General features: G+C 42.6%; 2 protein-coding genes across 2 annotated transcripts in view; one reads left to right on the plus strand and one right to left on the minus strand.

The window, feature by feature from the left end:
* The window catches only part of LOC110517709 (NLR family CARD domain-containing protein 3-like), a 283,581-nt gene that overhangs the window by 262,575 nt on the left and 2,183 nt on the right, over positions 1-18,823 (plus strand). Inside the window, exons 5-8 of the mRNA XM_036973341.1 lie at positions 3,975-4,059; positions 4,187-4,415; positions 10,525-12,298; positions 12,588-12,761. Of these exons, the coding sequence (XP_036829236.1) occupies positions 3,975-4,059; positions 4,187-4,415; positions 10,525-12,298; positions 12,588-12,761 (2,262 nt within the window). The remainder of the gene's footprint in view (positions 1-3,974; positions 4,060-4,186; positions 4,416-10,524; positions 12,299-12,587; positions 12,762-18,823) is intronic.
* LOC110513573 (NLR family CARD domain-containing protein 3-like) overlaps positions 1-18,823 on the minus strand; it is a 291,508-nt gene that overhangs the window by 144,490 nt on the left and 128,195 nt on the right. The window lies entirely within an intron of this gene.

Consider the following 18,823-nt stretch of genomic DNA (forward strand, 5'->3'; position numbering starts at 1 on the left):
TTCCAGTCATCAGATCACTTCTGGTGAAGGTTAATGTTTAGAGGATGTGAATCAAGCAGCCCCCAGTCATCAGATCACTTCTGGTGAAGGTTAATGTTTAGAGGATGTGAACCCAGCAGCCTTCCAGTCATCAGATCACTTCTGGTGAAGGTTAATGTTTAGAGGATGTGAATCAAGCAGCCTTCCAGTCATCAGATCACTTCTGGTGAAGGTTAATGTTTAGAGGATGTGAATCAAGCAGCCTTCCAGTCATCAGATCACTTCTGGTGAAGGTTAATGTTTAGAGGATGTGAATCAAGCAGCCTTCCAGTCATCAGATCACTTCTGGTGTTTCTTTCCCGGCCCGGGATTTGAACCAGCCACCTTTTGGCCACAGCACCAACTCCTTAGCTGCTGTGTGAAAATCTGAGTTAATCTGCAAAAATGAAGACAAAATGCTATGCAGACATACATGGTATCACTTGTTATACATAATTATTATACATAAATCATTGCCAAAAGCACAAGACATACTGTTGCATGTAGGTCTATATTATTAATGGATTGATCATATAGAAATATAAAACATTATTTTAACTACTACAAAGCAATTACATGTGGAACAGGAACCACTGACTCACTGCATTATTCTATAGTATTATCAAGACACCTGCTGTTAACTCTTAACTACTTAGGAAAGCTCACGAGGTGTCCAAAATATCTGCTGACTCGGTGGTACTAGAGACTTCATGTATAACTTTAATTCATACCCATGAGTGTAAAATTACTTTTTTGTCTTATATGACCAATTTTCTACTCTGAGAAGCTTTGTGGATATGGTCCAAGATCTCAACATATTGTTATAAAAAAAATGTAGAATGTTTGTTTAACATAATAATAAAAAATGAATATTACTAATGTAACCCACTGTAAAGACTGTGTTTAGTTGATTGTGTTGCACTGCTCATGTCCGCGTTCTGGAACTGTCCGCCTCCCCGTACAGAACTGTCCGCGTCACCGTACAGAACTGTCCGTGTCCCCGTACAGAACTGTCCTCGTCCCCATACAGAACTGTCCGTGTCCCCGTACAGAACTGTCCTCGTCCCCGTACAGAACTGTCCTCGTCCCCGTACAGAACTGTCAGCGTCCCCGTACAGAACTGTCCGCGTCCCCGTACAGAACTGTCCGCATCCCCGTACAGAACTGTCCGCGTCCCCGTACAGAACTGTCCGCCTCCCCGTACAGAACTGTCCGCGTCCCCGTACAGAACTGTCCGCGTCCCCGTACAGAACTGTCCGCGTCCGTACAGTGTGGCGCCAAGCAAATTGTCCGGTTTCGCGCAGAGTGGACTTAGGTGATCTTGGGGAATAACGACGGAGTTTGTTACAGTGTTGAAACGCCAAATATTATTGTTCAATTTGCTTTTTGCTTGACGGTCAGGGACAGGATAAGTGTAGTCAGATCCGTTTCACTCGCTATCCTTGTTTTATTTTGTGGTTCACCGGATTCGTCATCATCATCGAGACGAGGGACAGACAAACGACCTGCTAGCTAGCCAAGCTAGTCGGTACAGCTAGGTAAGCTAGCTAGCTACTCTACCAGCAGCATCCTAGTTAATCTAGCTAGTTGGTACAGCTAGCTAGCTACTATACCAGCAGCATCGGTAACTTTAGTGTTTAACTTGTTAGGCCTAGCAGAACCCCTCGACAACAAAATTCAAAAATATATTTGAGAAATATTTAACTTTCATACATTCATACATTCACAAGTGCAATACAGCAAATTAAAGCTTAACTTCTTGTTAATCTACCCATCGTGTCCAATTTCAAAAAGGCTTTACAGCGAAAGCACACCATATGATTATGTTAGGTCAGCACCTAGTCAGAAAATACATACAGCCATTTTCCAGCCAAAGAGAGGTGTCACAAAAAGCAGAAATAGAGATAAAATTAATCACCAGCCTTTGATGATCTTCATCAGATGGCACTCATAGGACTTCATGTTGCACAATACATGTATTATTTTGTTCGATAAAGTTAATATTTATATCCCAAAATCTCAGTTTACATTGGCGCGTTATGTTCAGTAGTGTTGTGCCTCGAAAACATCCAGTGAATTTGCAGAGAGCCACATCAATTCACAGAAATACTCATCATAAACTTTGATCAAAGACACAAGTGTTATGCACAGAATTATAGATATAATTCTCCTTACTGCAACCGCTGTGTCAGATTTTAAAAAAGCTTTACATAAAAATCAAAACATGCAATAATCTGAGTACAGCACAAAAACAAATAAATAATAAAATAAAACTAATAGGAGCTGGCAGGGTGGAAAATGACCTAAAATAAAGCCTGTTTTTTGTTGTTGTGATGACTTCAAAACTACGGCAGGCGGCTGGGATATTATGAAACTGGGCTCCACCGCACTACTTTTTATTAGAAAAAATAATTGTTAAAAATATAATTTGTCCAGCCTACTAATGTAGTAATTACTCAGAATTACAAAATATAACATTTTCTAGATCATTTTACCACTGGCAACCATAAAATGACCACATATTTTAATTTATTAACAATGAAACATACTTAAACCAAAACACTATACATTTAGTTAATTAAATATAAACAATGTATTTAGATATTTAGATGGGTGATATTATCTGCCAAAGTAACAGCCCTGTAGACAAAGAAGAGCTCTCCAGCAGGTACCGAAATATTCAAAGTCCTTTTTCTCAAAAGTGAGGTCACAAGTTTGTCAAAGTTCAAATAATTACTTTTCCATTGTTCCTCAACGGTAGTGTATGATCTACTATTTTCTATCCCTGAGTCTCTACTTTTATCCAATGTAAAAAATCACCATTGCAAATTTTGCTAAACAAGACCGAGCCAATAGGTCACATTTGAGAGTCAGGCAGATATATTACTACTATGTAAAAACTAACAGTACTTCTGATTTCTCTGAGAGTGAGGCAGATATATATTATTACTGTGTAAAACCTAGCAGTACTTCTGATTTCTCTGAGAGTGAGGCAGATATATATTATTACTGTGTAAAACCTAGCAGTACTTCTGATTTCTCTGAGAGTGAGGCAGATATATATTATTACTGTGTAAAACCTAGCAGTACTACTGATTTCACTGAGAGTGAGGCAGATATATATTATTACTGTGTAAAACCTAGCAGTACTTCTGATTTCTCTGAGAGTGAGGCAGATATATATTATTACTGTGTAAAACCTAGCAGTACTACTGATTTGTCTGAGAGTGAGGCAGATATACAGTATTTTATTGAACAATATTTAGATTAGATTAGATTATTATTATAATTAGATTAGATAGTGAAAAAAAATAAAAAATCTTTCAAATGTCTTTAACAAATAAAAGCTCATTTAGAAACATTTCTGAAAATTAATATATAGCATTTTGGAATGAAACTCTTATGTTTCCCCATCTGAGCTCAGAGTAGATGAGGGATGTAATGTTTGTCTCTGTTGTGTTGAAGCCCAATCAAGCAGGAGAGACCAGCCTCCCCTGTTCCCAGCTGTGTGTCCATGAAGAGTGACAAGTCTATGGAACCTCCTATATTCTTTAGGGAGGGAGACTTTTCTACTGAACAAAGGTAAGAAGAACTCATGGGTGATGGTCAATGAGTTAAACAACACTGTCTCTAGTCATTTCTCCTCTCCCATTTTCCCATTTATTGTTGTTGTTTTCATAATCCATAGGCTAATCATTTTGTCAATTTTCATAGTCCTTAAACAATATTAAACAAACACAACATTCCCTCCCTCCCTTTGTGTGTGTGTGTGTGTTTGTCTGTCTGTGTGTGTGTGTGCACTCCCTGGATGAGGAGATGTAATCTCATGTTTTGTCCATTTGCATAGTCCTAAAACAATATTAAACAAACACAACATTCCCTCCCTCCCTTTGTGTGTGTGTGTGTGTGTGTGCACTCCCTGGATGAGGAGATATAATCTCATGTTTTGTCCACAGAAACCAACAGGAGAGATCAGAGTCAGAGATTCTCAGTGGTCAGTCTTCCCAGAGTCATCAAACAGACCTGGCCTCCATATTCAGTGTATGTGGTCCTGTTATGTACATTTGTTTTTGTTTACCTCAAGTAAAGTTTCTGTCAATCATACATTAATGTGTTAATGAGAAAGCATTTCTTCTCTTGCTTAACTTATTTACTTGATTTATTTCAGATGCTTGAAGAGAAAATCATGACATTTGTGAAGAACGAGCTGAAGATGTTCAAGAGGATTCTTAGTCCAGAACTCCCAGAAGGCTTTGAGAGTCAGAAGCAGGATAAGGAAGTGGTGGACCCTGAAGATGAGCAGCAGGAGAGCAGTGCCAGAGAGGGGGCTCTGAAGATCACACTGCACATCCTGAGGAAAATGAACCAGAAGGAGCTTGCTGACACACTGGAGAAATGTAGGATCTGTCTGCCTCATGTTGAATGATGTTTTATAACATTTAAAAGCTGTAGCTAAAGTACAGCTAAAGTAGCTGTGTAACTCAATGATATTGTAGCAGCCTTAACACAACACCTAGTGACCTCATCAAGTAGCAGCAGGGATGTGTTGTGGTGATTAATTTAGAGAGAGAGAGAGTGTCAGGACCCGGTTACGAACCCGGGTCTCCGGAGTGAGAAACAGTCACTTAACCTACTGAGCCACAAATAGTCGGCAGAACCCAGAAGATGAGGCAGACACAGCAGTACTTGAGACGGTGTATTTAATGTAGTAAAAAGAGAAGTCCTTCAGGAAAACATGTAACTCCACAACCTCAAAAGGAATTCCACAAGAACAAAGGTAATCCTCCAAGACAAAAAGGTAAATCCACAAGGTGGTAGGAATAGCAGAAAAAGCCTGAAAAGATACTCAAAAATAAATAGCAAGAACAAAAACAGAATTCCACAAGAGAGTCCACCGGGATCAACAAGAGTTCACAGAATACTAGGGCTGGGTGCTAACATACAAACACAGAGCAAAGAACTGAGGAAAACTAAGGGTTTAAATACAATCAGGGGAAACGAGGCACAGGTGCAAATAATAATGGGGATCAAGGGAAAACAAAAGGTCAAAAAGCACAATGGGGGCATCTAGTGACCAAAAACCGGAACAACCCTGGCCAAATCCTGACAGAATCCCCCCCCTAGGAACGGCTCCTGACGTTCCTACCAGCTCTCTCGGGGTGGAGGGCCCTGAACCGACGAATGAGGTCAGGGTCCAGTATGTCTTTGGCGGAAACCCAGGAGCGCTCCTCGGGACCGTAGCCTTCCCAGTCCACCAGATACTGCCAGGACCGCTGCACCCGGCGGGAATCCAGTATCCGATGGACGGTATAAGCCGGCTGGCCTCCAATGACACGAGGCGGAGGGGGAGGTTTGTCTGCCGGGACAATGGGAGAAAAAACAACAGGTTTTAATAAGGAAATGTGAAACGTGGGATTAATCTTAAGGGATCTGGGTAAGTGTAGGCGATAAGAAACTGGGTTAACTCTCCTGGCAACCTTAAAGGGACCGATGTATTTTTGGGACAGCTTGCGAGACTCCACCCGTAGTGGTAAGTCTCTTGTGGAGAGCCAGACTCTCTGGCCGGGGCGCAGGGTAGGCCCGGGACGGCGACGTCTGTTGGCTTGTTGTTGGTACCTCTGTGAGGAACGCATAAGATTAAGACGGGTCTTCCTCCACATAAGCCGACAGCGTCTGACGAACTTCAAGGCTGAAGGCACTCTGACTTCTGCCTCCTGGTCCGGGAACAATGGAGGGGCATAGCCAAACTGACACTCGTGCGGGGACATACCAGTGGAGGAGGAGCGCAAGGTGTTGTGCGCGTATTCGGCCCAAACAATGAAGGACGACCATGTGGACGGGTTGTTACGAGTCATACATCGGAGGGTGGTTTCCAGCTCTTGATTCATCCTCTCTGTTTGACCGTTGGACTCCGGATGGTACCCTGAAGATAGACTGGCAGAAGCCCCCATGAGTTGGCAGAAGGCCTTCCAAAACCTTGAGGCGAACTGGGGACCTCTGTCAGAAACCATATCTTGAGGAATGCCGAAGACTCGGAACACATGATTAATTACCAACTCAGCAGTTTCCTTGGCAGAAGGTAACTTAGTCAGAGGGACGAACCTGGCCGCCTTAGAAAACCTGTCGATTATGACTAGGATAGTAGTATTGCCATGGGATGGAGGAAGGCCAGTAATAAAGTCCAACGAGATATGGGACCAGGGTCTGTGGGGAACAGGTAAAGGGTGAAGGAGTCCTTGAGGGCGGAGGTGAGAAGATTTGCCCTGGCAGCACACAGGGCAGGCATTGACGAAAGTGGCAACGTCTTCTCTTATGGTAGGCCACCAGAACTTACGCTGGATGAACTCCAAGGTGCGACCTACGCCCGGATGACAGGTGAGGCGAGAGGAGTGCCCCCACAGAAGGACCTGAGTCCTCACTGCCTTGGGGACAAACAACCGATTGGCAGGGCCTCCTTTCGGGTCCGGTTCGAAAGCTTGAGCTCGTCTCACGGTATCCTCAACTTGCCACGAGATCGGAGCCACGATCTTGGCAGCAGGAAGGACAGGCATGTCCGTGTCATCTCGAATGGCAGGAGCGTAGACTCGGGACAGGGCATCCGGTTTGAGATTCTTCGACCCGGGCCGATAGGTGAGGATAAACTGGAATCGATTGAAGAAAAGAGACCATCTAGCTTGTCTAGAGTTCAACCGCTTCGCCTGCTGGATATACTCCAGATTTTTCTGGTCCGTGAGCACTTGAAACGGGTGAGAAGCCCCCTCGAGCCAGTGTCTCCATTCCTTCAATGCCATCTTAACCGCTAGGAGTTCACGATCCCCCACATCGTAGTTCCTCTCAGCCGGGGTAAGCCGGTGTGAGAAGAAAGCGCACGGATGAAGCTTCTTGTCTTCACCCCTCTGAGACAGGACAGCTCCAACACCAACCTCTGAGGCATCTACCTCCACCACAAACGGTTCATCCGTAGTCGGTAGTATCAGGATGGGAGCAGAGAGGACGCGCTGCTTGAGTCCTTGGAAGGCCGTCTCAGCTTCTCTTCCCCACAAAAACCTTGCATTGCCACCCTTGGTTAAAGCTGAGAGAGGGGCTGCCACCAAGCTGAAGTTCTTGATGAACTTGCGGTAAAAGTTTGTGAAGCCCAGGAAACGCTGAACTTCCTTAACAGATTTGGGGGTGGGCCAATCCGCTACCGCCCCTACCTTCCTGGGGTCCATTTGGACTCGACCGGGTTCCACTACAAATCCCAGGAATTGTACTCGGGATGAATGGAATTCACATTTTTCCGGCTTAACGTACAGATGGCTGTCTAGGAGGCGTTTGAGTACTTGTCTGACATGCTTTGTGTGTTCTTGAAGAGAGCTCGAAAAGATGAGGATGTCATCCAAGTAAACGAACACAAATATGTTAAGCATATCCCTAAGCACATCGTTTATGAGCGCTTGGAACACCGCTGGGGCGTTGGTCAGGCCGAAGGGCATCACCAAGTATTCATAGTGACCAGTAGGCGTGTTGAAAGCGGTCTTCCACTCGTCACCAGGTCTGATCCGCACAAGATGGTATGCGTTCCGCAGGTCAAGCTTAGTGAAGCTTGGAGCAGCTCGAAGGCTGTGGCCATAAGGGGTAGGGGGTAACGGTTACCGACGGTTATGGCATTGAGTCCCCGGTAGTCGATGCAAGGACGTAAGCCACTGTCTTTCTTGGCCACAAAGAAAAACCCTGCTCCCGCCGGGGAGGTGGATGGACGCATGAGGCCTGCTTCCAGAGCGTCCTTGATGTAGGTATCCATAGCAGCTCGTTCGGGTGGAGATAGGGAAAAGATCCGACCCCTGGGGGGGCAAGTGCCCGGAAACAGTTCGATGGGGCAATCATAAGGTCTATGGGGTGGTAGCATGGTGGCCCTCTGTTTGCTAAATACCAGTTTGAGGTCATGGTAACACTCAGGAACTCGGGTCAGGTCGATGGATTCTAAAGACTCGGGAGTAGAACTCGGGGAATTCGAGAAAATACAAGTAGCTTGGCACGTAGGACCCCACTGCTTGATAGTGCCCACAGACCAGTCGATGTGAGGGTTATGGATGTGAAGCCAGAGGTATCCAAGGACGAGAGGGAACTCGGAACAGGAGATCAAATGAAAGTTCATCAATTCCTGGTGTTGTGAAACTGAAAGTCGCAAGGAGGTAGTGACATGAGTGACAAGTCCAGATCCCAAAGGGCTTCCATCCAATGTAGTAACCCTCATGGGGTCACTTAGAGGTTCAGAGGGAACGCCATTCTCCTTCGCCCAGACACCATCCATGAAGTTACCTGCGGCTCCAGAGTCTACCAAGGCTTGAAGGTGAAGCTTGTGGTTGTCCCAGGAAAGGGTGACTGGAATGAGCAGATGGGAGTTGGACGGATGGGAGGAGGTTATGTTTCCCGTTACAGTTCCCCCCGGTCTGTACGGGACAGAGCGTTTCCCTGGAGCCCGGGACACGTGGAACGGAAATGGCCCGGTTTGCCACAATATAGACAGCGTCGCTCCCTCATCCGGTGGTCTCTCTCAGCCTGGGAGATACGTCCAATCTGCATGGGTTCCGGTGGAGCCAGCGAGGATAAAGGTGGGGACTCGGAGCTGGGACTGATAGGGGCTAGAGGTCTACGGTTGAGTTCTCTCTCTCTCAGACGCTGGTCAATGCGTGAGGCCAACTTGATCAGGGACTCGAGATTGTCCGGTGTTCCCGAGTGGCCAGTTCATCTTGGATGGTGTCGGAAAGGCCTTTCAGAAAGCACACCGTGAGCGCCTCGTTGTTCCAGCCACTCGCTGCTGCTACCGTGCGGAACTGGATGGCATAGTCCGTCACGCTGCGCCGACCTTGGTGGAGAGTCAGGAGCTGTTTGGCTGAGTCAGGACCACTTGAAACACTCGTTTGAATTCCTCAGCAAAGGCAGAGTAGCTGGCACAGCAGGAATTATGGGCATCCCACACAGCAGTAGCCCAGGCCAGGGCTTTTCCCGACAGCAAGGTGATGATATATGCGATCTTAGACCGGTCGGTGGGGAACGAAGAGGGTTGCAGCTCGAAGGAGAGAGAACATTGGGTGAGAAACCCTTTACAAGCACTTGGATCACCTGAGAACCGTTGGGGAGGTGGAAGACAAGGTTCAGCCAGGGGATTAACTGCCATGGGTACGTGAATCTGAGGTACTGGGATGGGAACTGTTGCCGGGGTAAGTCGATCAGATATCTGCTTTATGGAAGTCAGCATCTCCGACAGAAGATGAGAATGTCTAGCCATTAAGGCCTCTTGCTGAACCAGGGCGGCTTCGTGGCATTGGACAGTCTCCTGGTGGTGGGACAGCATGGCAACAAGGTCCTGGGAACTGGCTGCCTCTGGGTTCATTTTTGGCTCTGTGTTTCTGTCAGGACCCGGTTACGAACCCGGGTCTCCGGAGTGAGAAACAGTCACTTAACCTACTGAGCCACAAATAGTCGGCAGAACCCAGAAGATGAGGCAGACACAGCAGTACTTGAGACGGTGTATTTAATGTAGTAAAAAGAGAAGTCCTTCAGGAAAACATGTAACTCCACAACCTCAAAAGGAATTCCACAAGAACAAAGGTAATCCTCCAAGACAAAAAGGTAAATCCACAAGGTGGTAGGAATAGCATAAAAAGCCTCAAAAGATACTCAAAAATAAATAAACAAGAACAAAAACAGAATTCCACAAGAGAGTCCACCAGGATCAACAAGAGTTCACAGAATACTAGGGCTGGGTGCTAACATACAAACACAGAGCAAAGAACTGAGGAAAACTAAGGGTTTAAATACAATCAGGGGAAACGAGGCACAGGTGCAAATAATAATGGGGATCAAGGGAAAACAAAAGGTCAAAAAGCACAATGGGGGCATCTAGTGACCAAAAACCGGAACAACCCTGGCCAAATCCTGACAGAGAGAGAGGGAGAGAGACACCATTAATAATACCATCAATGAGGCGTCCCGGGTGGCGCAGTGGTTAAGGGCTGCAGCGCCAGCTGTGCCATCAGAGACTCTGGGTTCGCGCCCAGGCTCTGTCGTAACCGGCCGCGACCGGGAGGGCGCAGTGCGCGCTAACCAAGGTTGCCAGGTGCACAGTGTTTCCTCCGACACATTGGTGCGGCTGGCTTCCAGTTTGGATGCGCGCTGTGTTAAGAAGCAGTGCGGCTAGGTTGGGTTTGGGTTTGTATCGGAGGACGCATGACTTTCAACCTTCGTCTCTCCCGAGCCCGTACGGGAGTTGTAGCGATGAGACAAGATAGTAGCTACTAACACAATTGGAATTGTGGAGAAAAAGGAGTAAATTAAAAAAAAGAATAATACCAATAATAATATAATCAGTCACACCAGTCTGTAATGCATTATGAAAACATTTACACATTTATACAGGCAGTTAAGAGAATAAATTATTGTAATTTAAAACTTTATAACAGTCCTACAATACTGTAGGCATTAAAACAGACGTAATATTAATATCCTCTGTGTTATTTCTAGATTCAGATGAGCTCGCTGTGATTTGCCAACGTGAACTCAAATCTAATCTAAAGAAGAAGTTTCAATGTGTATTTGAGGGGATCGCTAAACAAGGAAACCCAACACTTCTCAATAAGATCTACACAGAGCTCTACATCACAGAGGGTGGAACAGGAGAGGTCAATAATGAACATGAGCTGAGACAGATTGAGACAACAACCAGGAAACAAGCAAGAGCAGAGACTGCAATCAAATGTAACAACATCTTCAAACCCTTAACTGGTCAAGACAAACCTATCAGAACTGTGCTGACAAAGGGAGTCGCTGGCATTGGAAAAACAGTCTCTGTGCAGAAGTTCATTCTGGACTGGGCTGAAGGAAAAACAAATCAGGATGTCCAATTTGTATTTTCATTCCCTTTTCGGGAGCTGAATTTGATGAAAGAGGACAAACACACTTTCATTGAACTTCTTAATCACTTCTCAATGGAAACCAAACAATCAGGAATCTCTATCTACAACAAGTACAAAGTTCTGTTCATCTTTGATGGTCTGGATGAGTGCCGACTGCCCCTAGACTTCCAGAAGAACAAGATCTGTTGGGACGTCACAGAGTCAACCTCAGTGGATGTTCTGCTGACAAATCTCATCAAGGGAAATCTGCTTCCCTCTGCTCTCCTCTGGATAACTACCCGACCTGCAGCAGCCAATAAGATCCCTTCAGTGTGTGTTGACCAGGTGACAGAGGTACGAGGGTTCAATGACCCACAGAAGGAGGAGTACTTCAGGAAGAGATTCAGTGATGAGGACCTGGCCAGCAGAATCATCTCACACATAAAGACATCAAGGAGCCTCCACATCATGTGCCACATTCCAGTCTTCTGTTGGATTTCTGCAACAGTCCTTGAACACATGTTGAGTACAGACAAGAGAAAAGAGATGCCCAAGACTCTGACTGAGATGTACACACACCTTGTGGAGTTTCATACCAAACAGAAGAATGAAAAGTATCTTGGGAAAGAAGAGACAGGTCCACACTGGAATAAAGAGAGCATTCTGTCACTGGGAAAACTGGCTTTTCAACAGCTTGTGAAGGGCAATCTGATTTTCTATGAAGAAGACCTGCAAGAGTCTGGCATTGATGTTAATGAAGCCTCAGTGTACTCAGGATTGTGCACACAGCTCTTTAAAGAGGAATGTGGGCTGTACCAGGACAAGGTGTACTGCTTTGTTCATCTGAGCATTCAGGAGTTTCTGGCTGCTGTATATGTGTTCCTCTCATTCATCAACAACAATGAGAATCTAATGGACAAACTGCAAACAAACAACGAGCCTGAAGTTACTTTCTACAAGAGTGCTGTGGATAAAGCCTTACAAAGTGAGACAGGAAACCTGGACCTTTTCCTCCGCTTCCTTCTGGGCCTCTCACTGGAGTCCAATCAGAAGCACTTACGAGGTCTACTGACAAAGACAAGAAGCAGCTCACAGAGCCACGAAGAAACAGTCAAGTACATCAAGAAGAAGATCAGGGAGAATCCCTCTCCAGAGAGGAGCATCAATCTGTTCCACTGTCTGAATGAACTGAATGACCATTCTCTAGTGGAGGAGATCCAAAGGTACCTGAGATCAGGAAGTTTCTCAGAAGACAAACTGTCACCTGCACAGTGGTCAGCTCTGGTCTTTGTGTTGCTGACTTCAGAAAAGGAGCTGGATGTGTTTGACCTGAAGAAATACTCCAGATCAGAGGAAGGTCTTCTGAGGATGCTGCCAGTGGTCAAAGCCTCCAGAGTTGCTCTGTGAGTAAATAAAATGACATATAAGAACTAATCATCAGGAAGAAATATTCAGTTTAGAGAAAAATATGTATTATAATATGTATATAATATGTAATATATAATATGTATATAATGAATCAATGCATTGATGTTCACATTAGTATAACAATATGACCATACAATTCTAGGAGATGGAAGATGAATCTATATGTTGTTTGAGAGAATAAACCAAATGCATCTGCCATTGTCCTTCTACACTACTCGTTAAATTAACAGTGTGTTTGTGAAGTCATGATGATCTCTTTGTCAGGCTGTCAGGCTGTGGAGTCACAGAGAAAGGCTGTGCTTCTCTGGTCTCAGCTCTGGAGTCAAACCCCTCACACCTGAGAGAGCTGGACCTGAGTAACAATGACCTGAAGGATTCAGGAGTGAAGCTGCTCTCTGCTGGACTGGGGAATCCCCACTGTAAACTGGAGACTCTGAGGTCAGTATTCCTGTAGTTGGTTAACAAGTGATAACTGTTCACCAGATCCACATGTGTTTACCAGACACACATAGTCCACATCATATGTGTTTGGACGGTGAAGCTTACAGTTTTAAATTTGGTGCTCCAGCATTTTCGATTTGAGATAGAATGTCACGTTTTATTTGAGGTTAATGGTGAGAGGTTAGCATGTTTTGTTGTAGTCTCTGTTATTGGTAATGGTGAGAGGTTAGCATGTTTTGTTGTAGCCTCTGTTATTGATAATGGTGAGAGGTTAGCATGTTTTGTTGTAGCCTCTGTTACTGGTAATGGTGAGAGGTTAGCATGTTTTGTTGTAGCCTCTGTTATTGGTAATGGTGAGAGGTTAGCATGTTTTGTTGTAGTCTCTGTTATTGGTAATGGTGAGAGGTTAGCATGTTTTGTTGTAGCCTCTGTTATTGGTAATGGTGAGAGGTTAGCATGTTTTGTTGTAGCCTCTGTTATTGGTAATGGTGAGAGGTTAGCATGTTTTGTTGTAGCCTCTGTTATTGGTAATGGTGAGAGGTTAGCATGTTTTGTTGTATCCTCTGTTATTGGTAATGGTGAGAGGTTAGCATGTTTTGTTGTAGCCTCTGTTATTGGTAATGGTGAGAGGTTAGTATGTTTTGTTGTATCCTCTGTTATTGGTAATGGTGAGAGGTTAGCATGTTTTGTTGTATCCTCTGTTATTGGTAATGGTGAGAGGTTAGCATGTTTTGTTGTATCCTCTGTTATTGGTAATGGTGAGAGGTTAGCATGTTTTGTTGTATTCTCTGTTATTGGTAATGGTGAGAGGTTAGCATGTTTTGTTGTAGCCTCTGTTATTGGTAATGGTGAGAGGTTAGCATGTTTTGTTGTATCCTCTGTTATTGGTAATGGTGAGAGGTTAGCATGTTTTGTTGTATCCTCTGTTATTGGTAATGGTGAGAGGTTAGCATGTTTTGTTGTATTCTCTGTTATTGGTAATGGTGAGAGGTTAGCATGTTTTGTTGTAGCCTCTGTTATTGGTAATGGTGAAAGGTTAGCATGTTTTGTTGTAGTCTCTGTTATTGGTAATGGTGACAGGTTAGCATGTTTTGTTGTAGCCTCTGTTATTGGTAATGGTGAGAGGTTAGCATGTTTTGTTGTAGCCTCTGTTATTGGTAATGGTGAGAGGTTAGCATGTTTTGTTGTAGCCTCTGTTATTGGTAATGGTGAGAGGTTAGCATGTTTTGTTGTAGCCTCTGTTATTGATAATGGTGAGAGGTTAGCATGTTTTGTTGTAGCCTCTGTTATTGTTAATGATGAGAGGTTAGTATGTTTTGTTGTAGCCTCTGTTATTGGTAATGGTGAGAGGTTAGCATGTTTTGTTGTAGCCTCTGTTATTGGTAATGGTGAGAGGTTAGCATGTTTTGTTGTAGCCTCTGTTATTGATAATGGTGAGAGGTTAGCATGTATTGTTGTAGCCTCTGTTATTGATAATGGTGAGAGGTTAGCATGTTTTGTTGTAGCCTCTGTTATTGGTAATGGTGAGAGGTTAGCATGTTTTGTTGTATTCTCTGTTATTGGTAATGGTGAGAGGTTAGTATGTTTTGTTGTAGCCTCTGTTATTGTTAATGATGAGAGGTTAGTATGTTGTGTTGTAGCCTCTGTTATTGGTAATGGTGAGAGGTTAGCATGTTTTGTTGTAGCCTCTGTTATTGGTAATGGTGAGAGGTTAGCATGTTTTGTTGTAGCCTCTGTTATTGATAATGGTGAGAGGTTAGCATGTATTGTTGTAGCCTCTGTTATTGATAATGGTGAGAGGTTAGCATGTTTTGTTGTAGCCTCTGTTATTGGTAATGGTGAGAGGTTAGCATGTTTTGTTGTATTCTCTGTTATTGGTAATGGTGAGAGGTTAGTATGTTTTGTTGTAGCCTCTGTTATTGGTAATGGTGAGAGGTTAGCATGTTTTGTTGTAGCCTCTGTTATTGGTAATGGTGAGAGGTTAGCATGTATTGTTGTAGCCTCTGTTATTGATAATGGTGAGAGGTTAGCATGTTTTGTTGTAGCCTCTGTTATTGTTAATGATGAGAGGTTAGTATGTTGTGTTGTAGCCTCTGTTATTGTTAATGATGAGAGGTTAGTATGTTGTGTTGTAGCCTCTGTTATTGGTAATGGTGAGAGGTTAGCATGTTTTGTTGTAGCCTCTGTTATTGGTAATGGTGAGAGGTTAGCATGTTTTGTTGTAGCCTCTGTTATTAATAATGGTGAGAGGTTAGTATGTTTTGTTGTATCCTCTGTTATTGGTAATGGTGAGAGGTTAGTATGTTTTGTTGTAGCCTCTGTTATTGGTAATGGTGAGAGGTTAGCATGTTTTGTTGTAGTCTCTGTTATTGGTAATGGTGAGAGGTTAGCATGTTTTGTTGTAGCCTCTGTTATTGGTAATGGTGAGAGGTTAGCATGTTTTGTTGTAGCCTCTGTTATTGATAATGGTGAGAGGTTAGCATGTTTTGTTGTAGTCTCTGTTATTGGTAATGGTGAGAGGTTAGCATGTTTTGTTGTAGCCTCTGTTATTGGTAATGGTGAGAGGTTAGCATGTTTTGTTGTAGCCTCTGTTATTGATAATGGTGAGAGGTTAGCATGTTTTGTTGTAGTCTCTGTTATTGATAATGGTGTGAGGTTAGTATGTTTTGTTGTAGCCTCTGTTATTGATAATGGTGAGAGGTTAGTATGTTTTGTTGTAGCCTCTGTAACTTTCTCACTCATCATTTTTCATGATTTTTTCATAATTTGTATCAATCATGGCTTCATCAGGATTAATTTAGTAGTGTTTAGAAACATGTTATCTACTCTCTAATCACATAGACAGAAGATTATCCAGTCATCATCCACCATTTTAATATTGGGCAAAACATTACCCAAAACACAACCAAATACTATACTTTGACTACTTTAATACACTATAAGTGAATTGGTCAGAATACTTATGACTTCTGCAAATGGGGGGAATAGATACATAAAGTGATTTTATTTTTCTAAATGGTGAAACAGATATGTATTAAAATACCCTCAAATAAAAGGTGACATTATATACTGTCACTTCATATGAAACATTTGATCTGAAATCCAAAATGTTGGAGTATAGAGACACATTTAAAATGTTAGCTTCACTGTCTAAATAGATATGGTGTGGACTGTATACTCAATACAATCTAAATCTGATACCTCACTGTCTAAATAGATATGGTGTGGACTGTATACTCAATACAATCTAAATCTGATACCTCACTGTCGAAATAGATATGGTGTGGACTGTATACTGAATACAATCTAAATCTGATACCTCACTGTCTGTCTTCTGACTGATACTACTTTTTAAAGTGGTCTGGTCAGTCTACTCAAATATTTGTAATTCACATTTTTCTTTCCACAAGTAATATTATGAACATTTATAATCATTTTAAAAAAATATGAAAAAATATTCTGCCACTATTTCCACCACCAAAGAATAGCAGTGCAATTTTAATATTATTTGACTCTTTGCAGGCTGTCAGGCTGTGGAGTCACAGAGGAAGGCTGTGCTTCTCTGGTCTCATTTCTGAGGTCAAACCCCTCACACCTGAGAGAGCTGGATCTGAGTAACAATGACCTGAAGGATTCAGGAGTGAAGCTGCTCTCTGCTGGACTGGGGAATCCCCACTGTAAACTGGAGACTCTGAGGTCAGTATTCCTGTAGTTGGTCAACAAGTGATAACTGTTCACCAGATCCCCATGTGTCTACCAGACACACATAGTCCACACCATATGTGTTTGGACAGTGAAGCTTATAGTTTTAAATATGGTGCTATTCTCCTGTGATAAGGTGCGTCTTGGTGAGAGGTGTCAGGCGCAGCAGAGCAGGGATTTCTGAGAAGCGTGTTTAATATAGATGTATACATATACAGTGCCTTGCGAAAGTATTCGGCCCCCTTGAAGGCTGTGCTTCTCTGGTCTCAGCTCTGAGGTCAAACCCAACACATTATTTGTGCACAAGTTACAGTGTAATATTTTAATATAACCTGTCTGTAATTGTATTTCTTCTGTGTTGGCAGACTCACTGGCTGTAAACTCAGAAACACATCCTGTAAAGTGTTGGCCTCAGCTCTCAGTTCAAACCCCTCACACCTGAGAGAGCTGGATCTGAGTAACAACGACCTGAAGGATTAGTATGTTGTGTTGTAGCCTCTGTTATTGGTAATGGTGAGAGGTTAGCATGTATTGTTGTAGCCTCTGTTATTGGTAATGGTGAGAGGTTAGCATGTTTTGTTGTATCCTCTGTTACTGGTAATGGTGAGAGGTTAGCATGTTTTGTTGTAGCCTCTGTTACTGGTAATGGTGAGAGGTTAGCATGTTTTGTTGTAGCCTCTGTTATTGGTAATGGTGAGAGGTTAGCGTGTTTTGTTGTAGCCTCTGTTACTGGTAATGGTGAGAGGTTAGCATGTTTTGTTGTAGCCTCTGTTATTGGTAATGGTGAGAGGTTAGCATGTTTTGTTGTAGCCTCTGTTATTGGTAATGGTGAGAGGTTAGTATGTTTTGTTGTAGCCTCTGTTATTGGTAATGGTGAGAGGTTAGCATGTTTTGTTGTAGTCTCTGTTATTGGTAATGGTGAGAGGTTAGCATGTTTTGTTGTAGCCTCTGTTATTGGTAATGGTGAGAGGTTAGCATGTTTTGTTGTAGTCTCTGTTATTGGTAATGGTGAGAGGTTAGTATGTTTTGTTGTAGCCTCTGTTATTGATAATGGTGAGAGGTTAGTATGTTTTGTTGTATCCTCTGTTATTGGTAATGGTGAGAGGTTAGTATGTTTTGTTGTAGCCTCTGTTATTGGTAATGGTGAGAGGTTAGCATGTTTTGTTGTAGCCTCTGTTATTGGTAATGGTGAGAGGTTAGCATGTTTTGTTGTAGCCTCTGTTATTGATAATGGTGAGAGGTTAGCATGTTTTGTTGTAGTCTCTGTTATTGATAATGGTGTGAGGTTAGTATGTTTTGTTGTAGCCTCTGTTATTGATAATGGTGAGAGGTTAGTATGTTTTGTTGTAGCCTCTGTAACTTTCTCACTCATCATTTTTCATGATTTTTTCATAATTTGTATCAATCATGGCTTCATCAGGATTCATTTAGTAGTGTTTAGAAACATGTTATCTACTCTCTAATCACATAGACAGAAGATTATCCAGTCATCATCCACCATTTTAATATTGGGCAAAACATTACCCAAAACACAACCAAATACTATACTTTGACTATTTTAATACACTATAAGTGAATTGGTCAGAATACTTATGACTTCTGCAAATGGGGGGAATAGATACATAAAGTGATTTTATTTTTCTAAATGGTGAAACAGATATGTATTAAAATACCCTCAAATAAAAGGTGACATTATAAACTGTCACTTCATATGAAACATTTGATCTGAAATCCAAAATGTTGGAGTATAGAGACACATTTAAAATGTTAGCTTCACTGTCTAAATAGATATGGTGTGGACTGTATACTCAATACAATCTAAATCTGATACCTCACTGTCTAAATAGATATGGTGTGGACTGTATACTCAATACAATCTAAATCTGATACCTCACTGTCTAAATAGATATGGTGTGGACTGTATACTCAATACAATCTAAATCTGATACCTCACTGTCTAAATAGATATGGTGTGGACTGTATACTCCATACAATCTAAATCTGATACCTCACTGTCTAAATAGATATGGTGTGGACTGTATACTCAATACAATCTAAATCTGATACCTCACTGTCTAAATAGATATGTTGTGGACTGTATACTCAATACAATCTAAATCTGATACCTCACTGTCGAAATAGATATGGTGTGGACTGTATACTGAATACAATCTAAATCTGATACCTCACTGTCTGTCTTCTGACTGATACTACTTTTTAAAGTGGTCTGGTCAGTCTACTCAAATATTTGTAATTCACATTTTTCTTTCCACAAGTAATATTATGAACATTTATAATCATTTTAAAAAAATATGAAAAAATATTCTGCCACTATTTCCACCACCAAAGAATAGCAG

The sequence above is a fragment of the Oncorhynchus mykiss genome, unplaced genomic scaffold, assembly GCF_013265735.2.
Source record: "Oncorhynchus mykiss isolate Arlee unplaced genomic scaffold, USDA_OmykA_1.1 un_scaffold_231, whole genome shotgun sequence".
Lineage (NCBI taxonomy): Eukaryota > Metazoa > Chordata > Actinopteri > Salmoniformes > Salmonidae > Oncorhynchus > Oncorhynchus mykiss.